Here is a 16,922-nt window from a genome sequence, read left to right as displayed (position 1 = left end):
TGAACCTAAGCCATGAGGGAAACAGGATAAATGTAAACTCTTCTAAGTTTAATAGCGCTCTGTTGGTTATACCATAACCCTCTAACGTATGCTTAGATAACTAACTATATTTACCTTTTTTTTCCTCTCTGGATTTTTGCTCTGCAAGATCTGCTAACCAGTGCAGTGGTGACTGAGACTCTGGAGGTGTTACCTTGCTGTCTGTGCTTACATCACTTCCTGGGCTGCTGCTGCCATTAGTCTTGGACTGCTGAGGGGTAGTCTGCTGCTGAGACTCAGGCATGCACAGAGAAATTTTATTACCATGATTAAGAACATTCTGCAAAACCTACAAGGGTTAGAACAATTGAATTTTTTAATACTCTCCAATTATTCAGAGTTAAAAGTAGTTATAAGATTCTTACACAATAACACAGAAAACGTAATTCACAAAACAGCCTTACACTGGATGTCAATTATCAAAGTTTATTATTTAAGCCATTCATTTTTTTTTTTTAATTAAAGGAGATTTTACTCACCTGAGACACACCATTCACTGCAGGAAAGTTTCCAACTTGTACATTCTGTTTGTTAGTACAATGACAATGGGATTTAATACCATATTTTTCTCTAAGAGTGTGCATCGCATCTAAAAGGTCTGTCAAAACTACAAGATAAAATGGTAGTTAATAAAAAAGTCACTACTATTTTTTAAGACCATGAAACTTTTTTTTTTAACTGCTTTAGATTAAGGTTTACAGAGCGAATTAGTTTCTCGTTAAAAAAGTAATACATTGTTTTTTAACATTGGTTGTCAAACCCATGACATGTCAACGTCTCCCCTTCTTGACCTTGGGTTCTCTATCACCAGCTTTCTTGTCCCCTCCTGCATTCTTTTGGCCCCTGGGCTGATGCGCCCGTTTGGTCTTGTTTTATATGCCTGTCTAATCTTTGAATGAAGGGTAAACCTCTGGAGTGACTTCAGTACTGAGCTGAAAGGGCTGGAGGCCATACTCTCAGGGTTTCTCTAGTCACTGTCAGACCAGTAAGTCTACTCTTTTTTTGTGAGTTAGAATTTTGTTCTACCTTTTTCTCCAGCTCTGATCGGGACCCTCTACTGTGATCCCTATCAGGGCAGTCAGTGGTGGTAGCCGGGTACCATCTAGTTGTGCTGGACTCAGGTCTAGTGGAGGTCATGGTAGCTGTGGTCCATTAGTCGTTTGGACTATCTTTCCCTTGTGTCTTTGGTTTTCTTCATTTTCCCTTGCTCCAGACAGGGTGAGACCAGTGGAGTATCTTAGATGGCTGCTCAGAAGCTTTTAGGACCCCAGATGCTGCTCACCAAAGTAGGATATAGATGGTCCCCAGCCCTCAGCCCAGTAAGTTGATCCCTCAGGGAGTGTGGATTTGTCTATGAAGCTTCCATGACCTTGCCTTGGTCAAGCTGTGCTGACTTCCCCAGTATTGTGTGCCATCTTACCTTTTACCATAGTTATTCACTTACCTATTGTGTAGTTAGTGCTTTTCCCTCTCGACATTTTTCTTATTATGTTTTATAATTAGAAATAGTGGAGGTTTTCTTGTGACATTTTAATTTTCTTCCATTTTTCTCCATACCACCTCTCCATCAAGCTTAATCATTCAACCAAATTCATGTTCTCTATCAACTCTATTCTTTCTTTTTAAATTATTATTTTTATTGTGGTGAGTATATATATAACAAAATACTTTCCATTTCAACATTTTTACATGTACAATTCAGTGACATTAATTACTTTCAACATGTTCAGCAACCATCCCCACTATCCGTTTACAATTTTTAATTTATTTTTTGTTGAGAATATACACAGATCATATACCAGTTCAACAAATTCTACGGGTACAACTCAGTAACATCAATTACATTCTTTAAGTTCTGCAACCATCCTCACCCTCCTTTTCCAAGCTGATCCTCCCCCCTATTAACAAAAACTCACCACCCCCCAAGATTCCCATCTAATCTTAAAAGGGCACAATGCTCGAGGCAGAGATTCTTTACTGTTTGGTTTTAAGAAGGCTTCAGGGGCTATTTTCGGTTTAAGGTTTAAAGATTATCTCAGGGCAATAGTTTCAGGGATTCATTCAGTCACCATGGCTCCAGAAAGTCTGGAGTCCATGAGAATTTGAAATCTGTTCTGCAGAATCAGTCACGCTGTCAACTCTATTCTTAAAATTCAGTAAGTTCAAAAAATGTAGAAAGCTTTCATTATAAATCCAATAGGCTTTTTCATTATACTCTAATTTTTCCCATCTAAAATGATTCTCCTACGGTTTTCTTCATCACTGGAGCTTGTTTGACTTCCTAGCTTTATGACAGAGGATTTCTAATAACTTTGAGCAAGAATAGGTCAAGATTTGATAAGCCTTATCTCTCCATCCCATTATACTGCTGTATAGTCTGGAGCAACCAAAAGCTCTGTTACACTAAGTAAACAATGTATATTTATACTTACCAGAACCAGGTATAATTTGAGTTGGCATTAAATGTTTGTGATCATGAGGCTGGCCTTTCACACACTTCATCCAAGCGTACAGTTCTTTATCTGTAAGAAGATTATAACATACCTAGTTTTGTATCATTCATGGGTTTAGAATTGTAAAATTGACAGCTTGCATATAAAGAGCTTAAAAATTACATGAAATGTTAATGATAGTCTTCAAATGCTTGGTTTGTAACAAAATAGTTAGAAAAAACAGTGAATTTTATATAAACTGATTCAAAATGGATGTAACGATAGGCTTTTCCAATATGACCACTTTTTATATTATTATCAATGTATTATTATTACTACCTGACACTGAAGTCAGCTCCAACTCATGGCGACTCTACATACAACAGAACAAAATGCTGCCAGGTCCTATGCCACCTTCATGGTCACTGTTTTGGCTACTGTAATCCATCTCAATGAGTGCTTCCCTCATTTTCACGGCCCTCGAACTTTACCAAATAGGATATCCTTCTCTAGCAACTGATCCTTCCTGATGATGTGTTCAAAGTGAACCGAAGTCTCACCACCCTCGCTTCTAGGGAGCATTCTGGTTGTATTTCTTCTAGGACTGAGTTGTTCATTCTTCTGACAGTCCACAGCATATATTCAATAATCTTTGCCAACACCATTAGTGTCAAAATGACACCAATGCAATACGCTGTTTTATTTCTTGTTTGCTGCTTCCATGGGTATTGATTGTGGATCGGAGCAGAACGAAATCACTGTTAGTTTCAATTTCTTCCTTGTTTGAGTCTAGTTTCTCTGTAGCTAATTTCTTTGTATCTCTTCCCTATTTTCTGTGCCAAACAGGGCTTTTGCCTGATCCTAATACATTATATTGACAAGTCTGATGCTTCTGCTAACTCATTTTCCTATTATGCGTCGGAGACGTGTAAAGAAACAGTCTTGAGACATGCGTAAAAGTGGCTACTATGTACCTAGTAGTTAGTTGCTAATCTTGCCTTCAAACAAGGCTCTACACCTGAGGTGTAAACATATTATAGTAGAGCAAGGAAAACATCGTATACACAAAAAAATATTCACTACCTTGATGTCAAAGTCTTTATGAATTTAATTACATAGGCAGCTACTTGTAATATAACTGTGTAACCTTCAATTAATATCACAAAGCACATTAAATTAACAATACCAAAAGAATCTATAACTGTTGTTTCCTGGAAACAAAAAAAACCCCAAACCAAATCCACTGCCTTTGAGTCACTTCCATTCCATGGCGCTTTATGTTAGAGTAGAACTGCTCCATGTTTTCTTGGCTTTCAGTTAATATGAAAGCAGATCGCTAGGCCTTTCTTCAGAAGAACCACTGGGTGGAACTGAACCACCAACCTTTATGTTAGTAGACGACCATAAATCATTTGCAACACCCAGGGAACTGTACGATGAAAAGCCTCATAAAATAAAATTGAAATCCAGTCTAAAACTAGTTTTCTTTTCCAAAAGCTTTCTCACTTTTCCCTCCAAAGCTTACATGGTAACTCGCAAAGGTTTTCCAACTGCTTATATTTTAGACAAATGGGGATTACCACTGCTGTTACACGTTGTTAGATGGTGCTGAGTTGGTTCTGACTCATAGTGACCTTATTTTACAACACAATGAAACATTGCCCAGTCCTGCTTCAGCCTCACAATCATTGCTATGTTTCAGCCCATTGCTGCAGCCACTGTTGTCAGTCCATCTCATTGAGGGTCTTCCTCTTTTTAGCTAACCCTCTTCTTTACCAAACATGATGTCCTTCTCCAGGAACTGGTCCCTCCTGATAATATGCCCAATGTATGCGAGCTGAAGTCTTGCCATCGTCGATTCTAAGGAGCATTCTGGCAGAACTTCTTCCAAGACAGATTTGTTTGTTCTTCTGGCAGTCCATGGTATATTCAATATTCTTCACCAGCACCATAATTCAAAGGCATCGATTCTTCTTAGGTCTTCCTTATTCTTTGTTCAACTTACACATGCTATGAGGTGGCTGAAAATACCACGCTGTGGGTCAAGCGCACCTTAGTCCTTAAAGTGACATCTTTGCTTTTTAAAACTTTAAAGAGGTCTTTTGCAGCCAATTTGCCCAATGCAATACATAGTTTTATTTCTTGACTACTGTTTCCATGGGGGGCTTATATTTTAGATACATGGTGATTACCACTATAAAGAGCTATATATTAATCCTGATCACTATGAGATTTTTACAATATTTAAACAGTAGAATAAGAAGATATATAGCTAACAGAATATACTAATGCAGGGCATATAGGTTATAGTCAGAAAAATGATATGCTAATAGACTAGACTTTCAAAATTAATATCAGTAGCAACACAACTATCTTGTTCAAATAAAGACTCATGGAAATAATATACATATAACAAATAAATCAAATTATTTTTTTAAATTTGGCAAAGAGAAAACAAATGTAATAGGGAACAGAGAAAGAAGGCTATAAAATGAATGTCAGGAAGTGTTAGAACAATGCAGTTAGACCTACCAATTAAAAATACCAAAATATGTTTATGTGGTTTTGAAGACATTTGACTGCCTAAAATGCATTTTGTACTATGGTCTCGCCTTTTATTTATATTTACATATTTTTGCATATCATAGAAACACTGAGCTGATGGTCAGACATGCCTCCCCATTGTTCAGATCTCTGTGGGTAAGTACTGATTGTATAATAAAAAAGGTCAGAGAGTGAGGCTTTAATAATCTTATTAGCTGGAAAAGATGCTGATGGCTAAATCACGGTTCATCTATCTAATACAGCAGGCTGAGAAAAGAGCTGCCGTGAATTAAAATGACATTTGTTCCAAGCAGCTTCACAGGAGAATTCTACCAAATACTAAGACAAGAGTTGACACCAATTCAACTGAAACTATTCTGGAACACAGAAAAGGAAGGATACTCCTGAATTCATTCTATGAAGCCAGCGTAACCCTAATACCAAAGCCGGGCAAAGACATCACTAAAAAATAAAACTACAGACAAATAACTCTCATGAACATAGTTGGAAAAATTCTCAACAAAATCCTAGCCAATAGAATTCAATGGCATATCAAGAAAATAATACATAATGACCAAGTGGGATTCATACCACACATACAAGGTTGGTGAAATATTAGAAAATCAATCAATGTAATCCATCACATAAATAAAACGAAGCAAAAGAATCACATGATCATATCAATCGATGCAGAAAAGGCATCCAGAAAAAGATGTCGTTTATAAACACTTTCATGCAATATTGTATTAGAAGTACTAGCAAAAGCAATAAGGCAAGAAAAGGAAATAAAGGGCACCCACATTGGTAAGGAAAGAGTAAAACTATCCCTATTCTCAGGTGATATGATGCTATATATAGAAATCCTTAGGACTCCACGAGAAAGCTTTTGGCACTAATAGAAGCATTCAGTAAAGTAGCACGATACAAGATCAACGTACAAAAATCAGTTAGATTCCTCTACACCAACAAAGAGAACTGTGAAAAGGACATCAGAAGAACAATACCATTTACTATAGCCCCCTAAAAAGATAAAATACTAAGGAATACATCTAACCAAGGACATAAAAGACCTATACAAAGAAAAACACAAAACACTACTGCAAGAAACCAAGAGACCTTCATTAATGGAAAAACATACCATGCTCTTGGACAGGAAGAACATTGTGAAAATGTCAATACCACCCAAAGTGATATATAAATATAATGCAATCCTGATCCGAATTCCAAAAGCATTCGATGGGATGGAAAAACTAATCACCAACTTCATATGGAAGCAAAAAGGCCCTGAATAAGTAAAGCTTTGTTAAAAAAGAAGAAAGTAGGAATCCTCACACTAGCTGATCTCATAACCTGCAATATAATCATGGTAGTCAAAACAACCTGGTATTGGTACAATGACAGACACATAGACCAATGGAACAGAATCTAGAACCCAGACAAAAATCCATCCACCTAAGGTCAGCTAATCTTTGACAAAAGATCTAAGTTTACCGAATGGGGAAGAGAGAGTCTCTTCAACAAATGGTGCAGGCGAAGCTGAATATCTAGCAGTAGATCCATACCTCATACTATAGACAAAAACTAACTCAAATGTATCAAAGAACTAAATATAAAACCTAAAACTGTAAAGATTATGGAGGAAAATTCAGGGACAACACTAGGGGCCCTAATATGTGGCAAAATTAGAATAACAAACATAACAAAAAATGCACACACAGAAGATGAACTAGATAAATGAGACTTCCTGAATATTAAACATTTATGCTCAACAAAAGATTTCTCCAAAAAGAGTAAGCAGAGAACCTACATATTGGGAAAAGATTTTTGGATACAATATACCCGACAACAGTCTGATCTCTAAAATTTATAGAAAACTTCAATACCTGAAACAACAACAAAAAAGGACAAATAATCCAATTAAAAAATGGGCAAAGGGTATGAATGTACACTTCACCAAAGGAGTCATTCAAGCTGGTAACAAACATACGAAGAAATGCTCGCAATCGTGAGCTATTAAACAAACAAACAAATAAAAAACCACTGCTGTAGAGTCTCTTCTAACTCATAACGACCCTACAGGCCAGGGTAGAAGTGCCCCATAGGGTTTCCAAGGAGCGGCTGGAAGATTTGAGCCGCCAGACTTTTGGTTAGCACCCAAGTTCTTAATGACTGTGCCACCAGGGCTTGTGTTAGCCATTAGGGAGATGCAAACCAAAACTACAATGAGATACCATCTCACCCACACATCACTGGTGCTAATCCAAAAAAAAGAAAATAATGAATGTTGGTGAGGTTGTGGGGAGACTGGAACTCTTATACACTGCTAGTAAGAATGTAAAATGGTATAACCATTACAGAAAATGGTACGGCGCTTCCTCAGAAAGCTAGAAATAGAAATATCATACGATCCAGCAATCCCACTCCTAGGAACACAGCCTAAGGAAATAAGAGCCATGACACAATAGACATGCACACCCATGTTCACTGCAGCATTATACACAATAACAAAAAGGTGGAAGCAACCTAAATGCCCATCAAGAGATGAATGGATTATCAGACTGTGGTACGTACACACAATGGAATACTATGCAATGATAAAGAACAACGATGAATACGCAAAACATCTTACAACATGGATGAATCTGGAGGACATTATGCTGACTGAAATAAGTCAATCACAAAAGGACAAATATTGTATGAGACTGCTATTATAAAGTAATAGCAAACAAAAGGTTTACACACGAGAAAAAAACAAGAACTCTACGATGGTTACCAGGGATGTGAAGGTGAGGGAGAGAAAATTACTGAAGAGATAGTAGACATCTGTTAATACTGGTGAAGGGAAAGGCAATACATAATACGGGAGAAGTCAGCACAGTGTGACTAAGGCAAGATAAGACACCGAGAGCAACACAGGAATAAAGGACAACAATGGAAACCCTGGTGGTGTAGTGGTTAAGTGCGACGGCTGCTAACCAAAAGGTCGGCAGTTCGAATCCACCAGGTGCTCCCTGGCATATGGGGGCAGTTCTACTCAGTCCTATAAAAAAAACCAAACCAAACCCACTGCGGTCAAGTCAATTCCGACTCATAGCAACCCTATAGGGCAGAGTAGAACTGCCCCCACAGAGCTTCCAAGGAGCGCCTGGTGGATTCAAACTGACCTTTTGGTTAGCAGCCGTAGCACTTAACTACTATGCCACCTACAGGGTCCCTGTAAGTTGGAATCATCTTGATGACAAGGGGTATGGTAACTACTGGGCCTTTATGGCACAGTGGTTAAGTAATATGGCTGCTAACCACAAGGTTGGCAGTTCAAATCCACCAGCTGTCCCTTGGAAACCCTATGGGACAGTTCTCCTCTGTCCTATAGGACCCCATGGGTAGGAATCAACACGACGGCAACAAGTTTGGTTTTTTTGGTAACTACTACAGCACAGACAATCCTACAACAAAAGTATTAACAAACATAATCTACAAATGTTACAAAGATAGATATGCCAAGAAGTGAGGGAGGGGGTAAGGGCGCACATACGCACACACACCAGCAGATACAGGTTTGGTGGTAGAAATTTCTAAGTACATGATAGTAGGTGCTCCTCGTGTATTAATATAGACAATAAAACAGACAAGTGACACAGTCAGGCTCGAAGGCAAAGGACCATAGACCCTGGGGACATCTACATCAGCCAGCACAACACAGTTCTTAAAAGACAATGTTCTACATCCTACTTTGGTGAGTAGCACCTGGGGTTTTAAGTGATTGGTCATCTAAGGTACAACTATCAATTTCCTCTAGTTCAGTGCAAAGGAGAGTGAAAAAAACTGAAGACCCAAGGGAGCAATTACTCCAAATGACTTATGGACCACAGCATATATGACCCTAAGACCAGAAAACAATCACTCTGACTCTGATTACAACCGAGGGTTCCAGACAGAATGTGAGAAAAACATAGAACAAAAAATCAAATTCACAAAAAAGACCAGACTTACTGGTCTGACAGAGACTAGGAATCCCAGAGGCTGTGGCCCCGCGAACACCCATCTAACTCAGAGCTGAAGCCACTCTTGAAGTTTACCTTTCAGCGAAAGATTAGCAAGGCCTATAAAACACATTGTGAGGAATGTGCTTCTTGGATCAATTAAGTGTATGGTACCAAAAGGGCAACACCTTTCCAAAAAGAAAGTCAACAAGCCAGGAAAGGACAAGAAAACTGGAAGAATGGAACTGGGGAGGAAAGGGAAAGGAGGACAGTGCTGACAGTGTGAGGGCTGAAGCCAATGTCATGAAAGAATTCGTGTATAAATTTTTGAATGAGAAACTGATTTGCTCTGTAAATTTTTACCTAAAAAGTACAATAAAACAAATGATAGGGAGGAGGGAGAAGAGAGGAGAAAATGACATTTGTTGTTTTTAAGACACTGAATAGTCTGTCACCAAGTATTTTAATTCTAATACTTTCACAATTCTAAGTCTCTCATTTCATTAGAATTTGCCCCAATATTATCAGGCTACCAGTAACAGGTCAAAGTTTCTAAAGCTGCCCTGTTAAAGTTTTTCTAGAACACTTACAGAATGAAAAAAGGGAGGACTTACTTTCTTGTTTAACTTTGTATTATCTCTAGCTGTATAAACAAGCTGAACACAATTTTTGTGTCATTTTACTACAAAATTAGAAGTATTAGTTTCAAAGGCTATTTTCAAATAGGAACCCTGGTGGCACAGTGATTAAAGCACTCAGTTGCAAAGCAAAAGGTGAGTGGTTTGGATCCACTAGCCACTCCATGGGAGAAACACGGGGTAGTTCTGCTCTGTCCTATAGTGTCGCTATGAGTCAAAGCAGACTTGACAGCAATACGTCTGGTCTGGTTTTCAAATACAAAGACTGTTTCTTCATTTTCTAAGAACTGGGAGATAAATGGTGCTACGGGCAGCATATTCTTTTACATTTTGATTTGAACTTTATGGGCCAGTATTTAGAAAAATCAATTCATGCTAGTATTTGTGACTTAAGTGCATGACTGTGTAATTAACAGGTTCTAAAAGGGACTTAAGATTCCTGCACAGTGGAACCTAAAAGCACGAAGGCCTAACCTGAATTTGGGCTTCTTTAGGAATTATCTGCCTGAAGTAAGAGGGTGGATCCACTAATAAGGCTAAAAAATGTGGGTGCAATTTTATTCTAGAAAATCTGGCCATTAGTAAATTGTGGTTATTTTCATTTCAAAACAAACTTCATAAAACTTCCTTAATATTCATAAAAATGGTTAAAAAAACAAACACCACATTTAATTTTCCAGATCAATGATCCTAAAGATGAGAACAAACATTACACAAAAATTACAATTTCTATGAAGTTATGAACAGACCTCTAGAGCTCTTCCTTTCCTTTGCCTTGTAACAATCTAAGCAAACCACAAATCCACATTTTTGGCAGACCCAATGAATGTTAAACAATGTTGCTTCACATGCATCACACATCTCCCGAACTCCTCTCACTGCTCTTTTCCAGGCAATTTTGGCTGAAATAGAGAAAACAAAAATTTAAAGGCAAAGAGAAGAACTCTGAAGACTATATTAACTAAAGATCAATCACAGATTTTTTTCCAAGTTAATTATTCTCTTCAGAAGACTCACAAATGATCACAGGTAAAAAATAAAAAACTGTTTCCATGCAAGGCAGATTCTCAATCTTGGCACTTTTGACATTTTGTGCTTGATAATTCTTTGGTGTGAAATGTTCTCCTGTGTGCTACGGAATGTTTAGTAGCATCCTTTGCCTCCACTCATTCCATGTTAGTACCACACCACCACCACCCTCACTCAGGCATGACAAGTAAAAATGTTTTCAGCCATTGCCAAATGTACCCCCTCCCCACCAGGGCAAAATCACCCCTATTTCAGAACCATTGATTTAAGGGAAGGAAAGAAAAGAAGCTGACATGTAGAGCACACATTCAGGCACTGTGCTAGGTGCTTTACGTAAGTTAACACAATTATTTTCTAAACAAATCTATGAGGTAGTTTTCATTTCTATTTTTCAGAACTGATACTCAGAGGGGTTACTTGCCAAAGGTCACACAGTTAAACAGGAAGGAGGCTGAGATTTGAACACAAATCTATTTAACTTTAATGACTGTAATGACTCACACCAGATTAAAAACTGAAATAATTGTGATGAATTATGTCCTTATCTAGCAAATGCTAAAATTTCTGAATTTTGCATCCAAAGTGTATTTTATCACAGTAACTAATGTATGCAGGAATGGGAAAAATAGAGAAATGCTATTGTGATTTTATGAATTGTTAAACCATTCAATTCAACCTCCACTGGAAAATATGTGACCTTAGTTATATATAGGTGCATTTGTTCATAAACAAGTGTTGTTATTAAAAATAAAAAAGATTATGGAAGATAAGGGACTTCTTCCACAGAGTAAACATAATTAGAAAAATTCTGAAAATGAAATGTATACATTTTTAAGTATTTAACTTCCTTACCATCCTTTTTCACCCAGGATAAAGCTGTTTTCTCAGATGTTACTAGTTGACAGAACTTATCACCTATTATATCCAATATATATTTAGATGTTTCTATGTCTAGTTCATCATCTTCATAATTTTCATGTGTCCATAAACTGATAGCTTCATCATCATATTGGTCAGGAGAAGAGAAACCATCTATTCTAACCACTCCATTTTTACTAAATGACAATCTGAAACATTAAACCATAAGCATATTAGATTCCAATATATTAATAAAACCTAAGTCCAATTTTTCTAATTGTAAATTTATAATTTTTAAGAGAAAAAGTGTATTCTTCATGTACCCATACAATGAACTGCTGTACCTATTTTGCTCAATTTAAATAACTCATAGTGTTAGCTAATGACAGTAATAAGCAGTACCAATTTAAGTAATTTCAAGAAATAAGATTTTCCATATTGTTTATACTTAACTCCAACCAAATGAAAACTATGTCCAAGTATTTGATGCGTGACAAGAGGTAAAATGTTAATCAAATGTTGCCCAGAGCAAAGCTGTTGATTTATACAGAAACCTCTAGAGCTGTCAAAGCTCTAAACTGCCTTAAAACTTTCACTGGGAAGACAAAATAAAATGCCATGTACACATACCTTTTTCATTAGTTAAAATGATACTAATAAAGTTATTTAGAGGAGGAATGAGATTTCAATAATTTACTAGGCACAATAATAATTCCAATTAGTATGCCTTCTTCTCTTAGCTTCTGACACCCAATTAACATGAACTATTACTTTTTTTTATTCAGGTAAGTTTAGGGTAACTGGAATGCTGAACTGTCATTATCTTTACTGGCTGGTGGTTATTACTCAATTATCTTATACTTGCTTTCTTCACTCTTACTAACTCAGACATCAGACATGAAATGTCTAAAATTTATCACAAATTATTTTGTATTTTTTAAATGGATAACACCAACGATAACTCCTTTTACCCCTATTTTCCATACTTTATTACCTTACCCCTTTCCTTTTTAAAACCAATTTTCTCCCTTTCTCAAAATGCATCATCTTACCTCAGCTTTGTTCTATTAGCTCTATCTAAACACATTTTAGTTAAATAAACTAAAAAATTTAGTTTAGAAGTGTTTCCTAACTTCTTAGGAAGATGATGATGGTAATTAAGGGAATAACTGCAGTCAAAATTAACAGAACATTCAATATGCGGGGGTACTACATTATGGACCTTATCTCATTTAATCTTCATGAAACCCTCCAATGCACCTACCAGTATTATTCACATTTTGCAGATGAGACAGGCTTAGAGGTCCTACTACAGTTAATAAAGTCACACAGGAACTAAAGGGCAGAGCTGGGAGTCAAACCCAGGACTGGGTGATTTCAGAGTCTGAGCCATTAACTTGTCTTGTTACTATTAAGTGCCCTGGAGTCAATTCTGACTCATAGCAACCCAATGTAACAGAGTAGAGCTGCCCCATAGGGTTTCTTAGGCTATAATCTTTACACAGAAGCAGAACACCAGGTCTTTCTCCCACAGAGCTACTAGATGGCTTTGAACCACCAACCTTTCGGTTAGCAGCTGAGCACTTTACTGTACCAACAGGGCTCCTTAACTACTCTCTACTGGCTAGATTATTCTTTAACTGAACCCTTACAAATCTATTAAAATAATTATTTAATAATAATAAATAAAGCAGTATTTAGGTAAATAACAACACTAAGTGGGTTTTATATTTTACTACGAAATCAGTGAAATGTGACATGGTACTAACAAATCCTTGTTCTTGTAATGCCTATATTTTTACATCTGTAAGTGTAAAATGTATATTTAACAAGTTGAATGGCCCATACTTTTTTACCTAGATTTATGAACTATTTGTGATTACTAGCTAATTGCTCAGATACATATGCTACACTGCCCTAGTCAGAGTATATAAATTAATTTTCTATATGAAAGAAAAAAAAAAAAAACCATTAACATTTTCTAAATAAGAAAAAAATCTTTCAGAAAGGAAAGGTCATATCAAAAAAAGTAGTAATGTGAATAAATACTTGTTCAAACAATTAGCAGTTGTTAAAGTTAGCACTAAGAAATTATTTTTGGATAAATACCCTGATCAGGTATTTTCACTTACCGTCTAAAGTAGTAAAACCTACAAAACACTGGTGAGTGAGTTGGTTCTTCTCCTTTTTTACTCCGAATAAGTCTACATTCTCGGCACTTCTGTAAATTAGGCCCTATCTCACAGCAAGAGTCATCCTGTAAAAAGGACTCCCCAGTTTGCTTCAGTTTCTTGACTTTACGCCAATCTTTTAACACTGAACGAGGAATGCCAGCTGTAAAATTAGTACAGAAGTATTAGCAATAAGATGTTTTGTAGAAATGTATACTCCTTGAGATAAAGTTCAAGCCAATTATACAATTCTGACAATACAGTAAGCTTGTAGAGAAGAAGCGAAGAGATTATTTACAAGTTCCAGGTACTCAGTAACTAAAAGTCCACAGCAGCATTTCTACTTACATATTATTCCACTAACCAGAATGAACCAGACTCTTGTCAGTATACTGGAACGCGGAATTCAGTATATTATCAAATTTTCAGTTGACTGTCATCTTTACATATTAAATATTCATGTGTATGTAGCAAATATAATAATTCTTGATATTTATACTATGCAAATCTAGAACTAAAAATTAAAACCCCATTGCCATCGTGTCAATTCTGCCCCATAGGGTTTTCAAGGCTATAATCTTTATGGAAAGCAGACTGCCACATCTTTCTCCTACAGAGAGACTGGTGGGTTCAAACCACTGACCTTTCTGTTAGCAGCCAAGTGCTTAACCACAGTGCCACCATGGCTCCTTATAACTAAACATAAACATACAGCCCTAATATTCAGAAATTTGTTTTACAGAGGAGGAAACTCAAGATTCACAGGAAGAATTTAAAGACCAAATGTTAGTAACTTTTAGAAACATCTGTTGTCTTGAAATACTTAATCTGATTCTCTAAGGTAAATGTAGCTCATTAAGTGCTGACTTTTTATTGCCTACATTTGGGAGAGGAGGGGCTAAGAAGCACTGAGCTGTGTTTCTTCTAATATCTTTCCCTTATTTTAATTCCAGCCATTCGATACCAATAAAGCAGTAGGAGCAATACCTTTTAGAACAGTAAAAGGGTTTGAAGGAAGTACAAGAAAAATAATCTTGGTTGCATTTTTTGATGTCAGAATGAAAAAAAAGGCATCAAAAAATCTAAAGAAAAAACATCACTAAACAGTCTAATATTTACAAAGGAAAAAATCTATTATACTGTGTACCATTTTCCCATCACATTCATTAACTTGAGTTTAACAATTGTAAAAAACACTGGCTCAAGTAATCAGTCATCTATAAAGCAGGAGGAACCCAAAAAATGATAAATTTTGCCTATTAAATTTTAATAAATATATTCATTTAAAAGCAAGCCATGGTAGGACAAGCAAATATTTGTTCACTCTAATTATAACTCTGTACTTATATTGCCCATATAACTTTATCTAAACATCAGACATAATGAGATTTACATAGTTTGCTATTTGTCATGTTGCAAAAATAAACTGTATCTTATACTCTTCTGTTCTCTAATCATGCCCATTTTGTGGAACAGAGGTATGACTATTCTCCTGAGATTATATATATCTTCCAGAAACTTGCAGGAAAAACCCCTTTTCAATAGCAGAAGTCTCTTGTCCAGATCTCCCATTATCTGTTGATAGTGTAAGCAGTACAATTATAGAAAGATCACATCTCTCAACATAGGAAGTACTATGTTTAAACTACAGGGTGGCCCATTTAAAATTGGCTCCAATTATTAAGTACTTCTAGGACTGCTGCCTGGTTCTCTACAATTACATATATGCTCTACCCATCTGTCTCCAATTTAGGTCAATGAGCCATTTGGCTTAATCCACTAGAGAAATACACATAGATGAGCATGCTTGCATATACATACATACACATGTACACTTACGGACTGACATTGTTGCCAGAAGGCTTGTATTAAATGTTTGCTATTTCTTTCTTCACTGTGTGTAATACACATTTCTCCTACGGACTATATAAAAATTTCGAGCTTTTAGAAGTCAGAATGAACAAAGGAAATGTTACACTGCTAATAAATTTTTATTTAGCATACTTGCTTCCAACCATTTTTTAAAAATTACACTAAAATAAAGTAAATGCAATCTATTTCTATTTTGAATAGGAAACAACTTTTAACCAATATGCTTTTAATTCCACAGAATGGAACAGTTCAAAAAGTATGGATTACCATACCATGGTGAACAACTGAAACAATACTATAATGAAGAACCAGACATTTCAAAGGAATCTAATTTCTGTGACACAAAAGGTACTTAAAGCTTTTTTTTCTAATGAATAAATGAATTATAAAGATATGAAGGCACAGTTCAAATGGACAGCTTTTGATATTGTAACTTCTGCTTCTAGTCTAGGCCACATGTAACTATAGCTAACTCCTTTTATGAATTTTATTATAATAATAGTGTATATAATAAAACTTCATCCTCCAATTCTGTGCATCTAATCTTAGGTTGACATCCAAAATCTAAAAATGTGAGACTACGGCACTTGAGTCAACAAAAAATATGTAAGTCAACAGATATTTCTGCTTCCTTCATACCCTAAGAACCTTTCCAACCTTAGTTCCCTATTAGCAAAACCACAAACAGTTGCTCTAGCAACAGAACACTAGGGAAGAAAGTAAGAGAGATATGCTAACGTTTACTCTGATTTTCCATCACTTTAAAATATAAATATTTTGGGGGACAAATTAAACTCAGATTATAGTTAATCTACTGGTTTTGTGTGTTATGGATCTTGTATTTAAATTTGGTGGGCTATTTCAGATCATAAAAAATTAGTCATGGAAAAGCAGGCAACTTTTAATTGTCAATAACAAAGGGCAGCAGATAAGAGACATTCTAAAAGAGCAAATAAAGCAATATCTATTGTATCTGACTTTCGAATGCACTAAGAAACACCATACCCCAGTGCCATCGAGTCAATTCTGACTCATAGCGACCCTGTAGAAACACTATTAGATGTATATTTGTAAGTAAATAATAATGTAACTATAGATGTATACAAGTGCATATAATCATATTACATGCTCAAGTACTAGCTTAACTCATTCTTTTTAATTGACTATGACTGATGACAACTCCACTGAACATTAAACAAACAAACAAAAAAAGGTCCTATTTAATCCAGGAAGTAGGTAAATCTACTCAGGTTCAGAAGTTCCTTGATTTATGAACTCCCAACTGAAAAAACTTTTCTAGGTGGCCGAGAAAAAATGCAAGTCAACTCTGCCTATAATTAATAGTCGGCATTAACA

General features: G+C 36.1%; 1 protein-coding gene across 5 annotated transcripts in view; it reads right to left on the bottom strand.

Moving 5' to 3' along the window:
• The window catches only part of JMJD1C (jumonji domain containing 1C), a 272,238-nt gene that overhangs the window by 17,131 nt on the left and 238,185 nt on the right, over window positions 1–16,922 (bottom strand). For all 5 annotated transcript variants that reach the window (XM_049855057.1, XM_049855056.1, XM_049855059.1 and 2 more), the window contains 6 exons: window positions 13,656–13,857; window positions 11,518–11,732; window positions 10,386–10,538; window positions 2,472–2,561; window positions 519–646; window positions 115–328 (listed from right to left, as the gene is read on the bottom strand). In XM_049855057.1, the coding sequence (XP_049711014.1) occupies window positions 115–328; window positions 519–646; window positions 2,472–2,561; window positions 10,386–10,538; window positions 11,518–11,732; window positions 13,656–13,857 (1,002 nt within the window). The remainder of the gene's footprint in view (window positions 1–114; window positions 329–518; window positions 647–2,471; window positions 2,562–10,385; window positions 10,539–11,517; window positions 11,733–13,655; window positions 13,858–16,922) is intronic.

Source organism: Elephas maximus, chromosome 16 (assembly GCF_024166365.1).
Source record: "Elephas maximus indicus isolate mEleMax1 chromosome 16, mEleMax1 primary haplotype, whole genome shotgun sequence".
Lineage (NCBI taxonomy): Eukaryota > Metazoa > Chordata > Mammalia > Proboscidea > Elephantidae > Elephas > Elephas maximus.
This window is presented reverse-complemented; position numbering and strand designations above follow the sequence as displayed.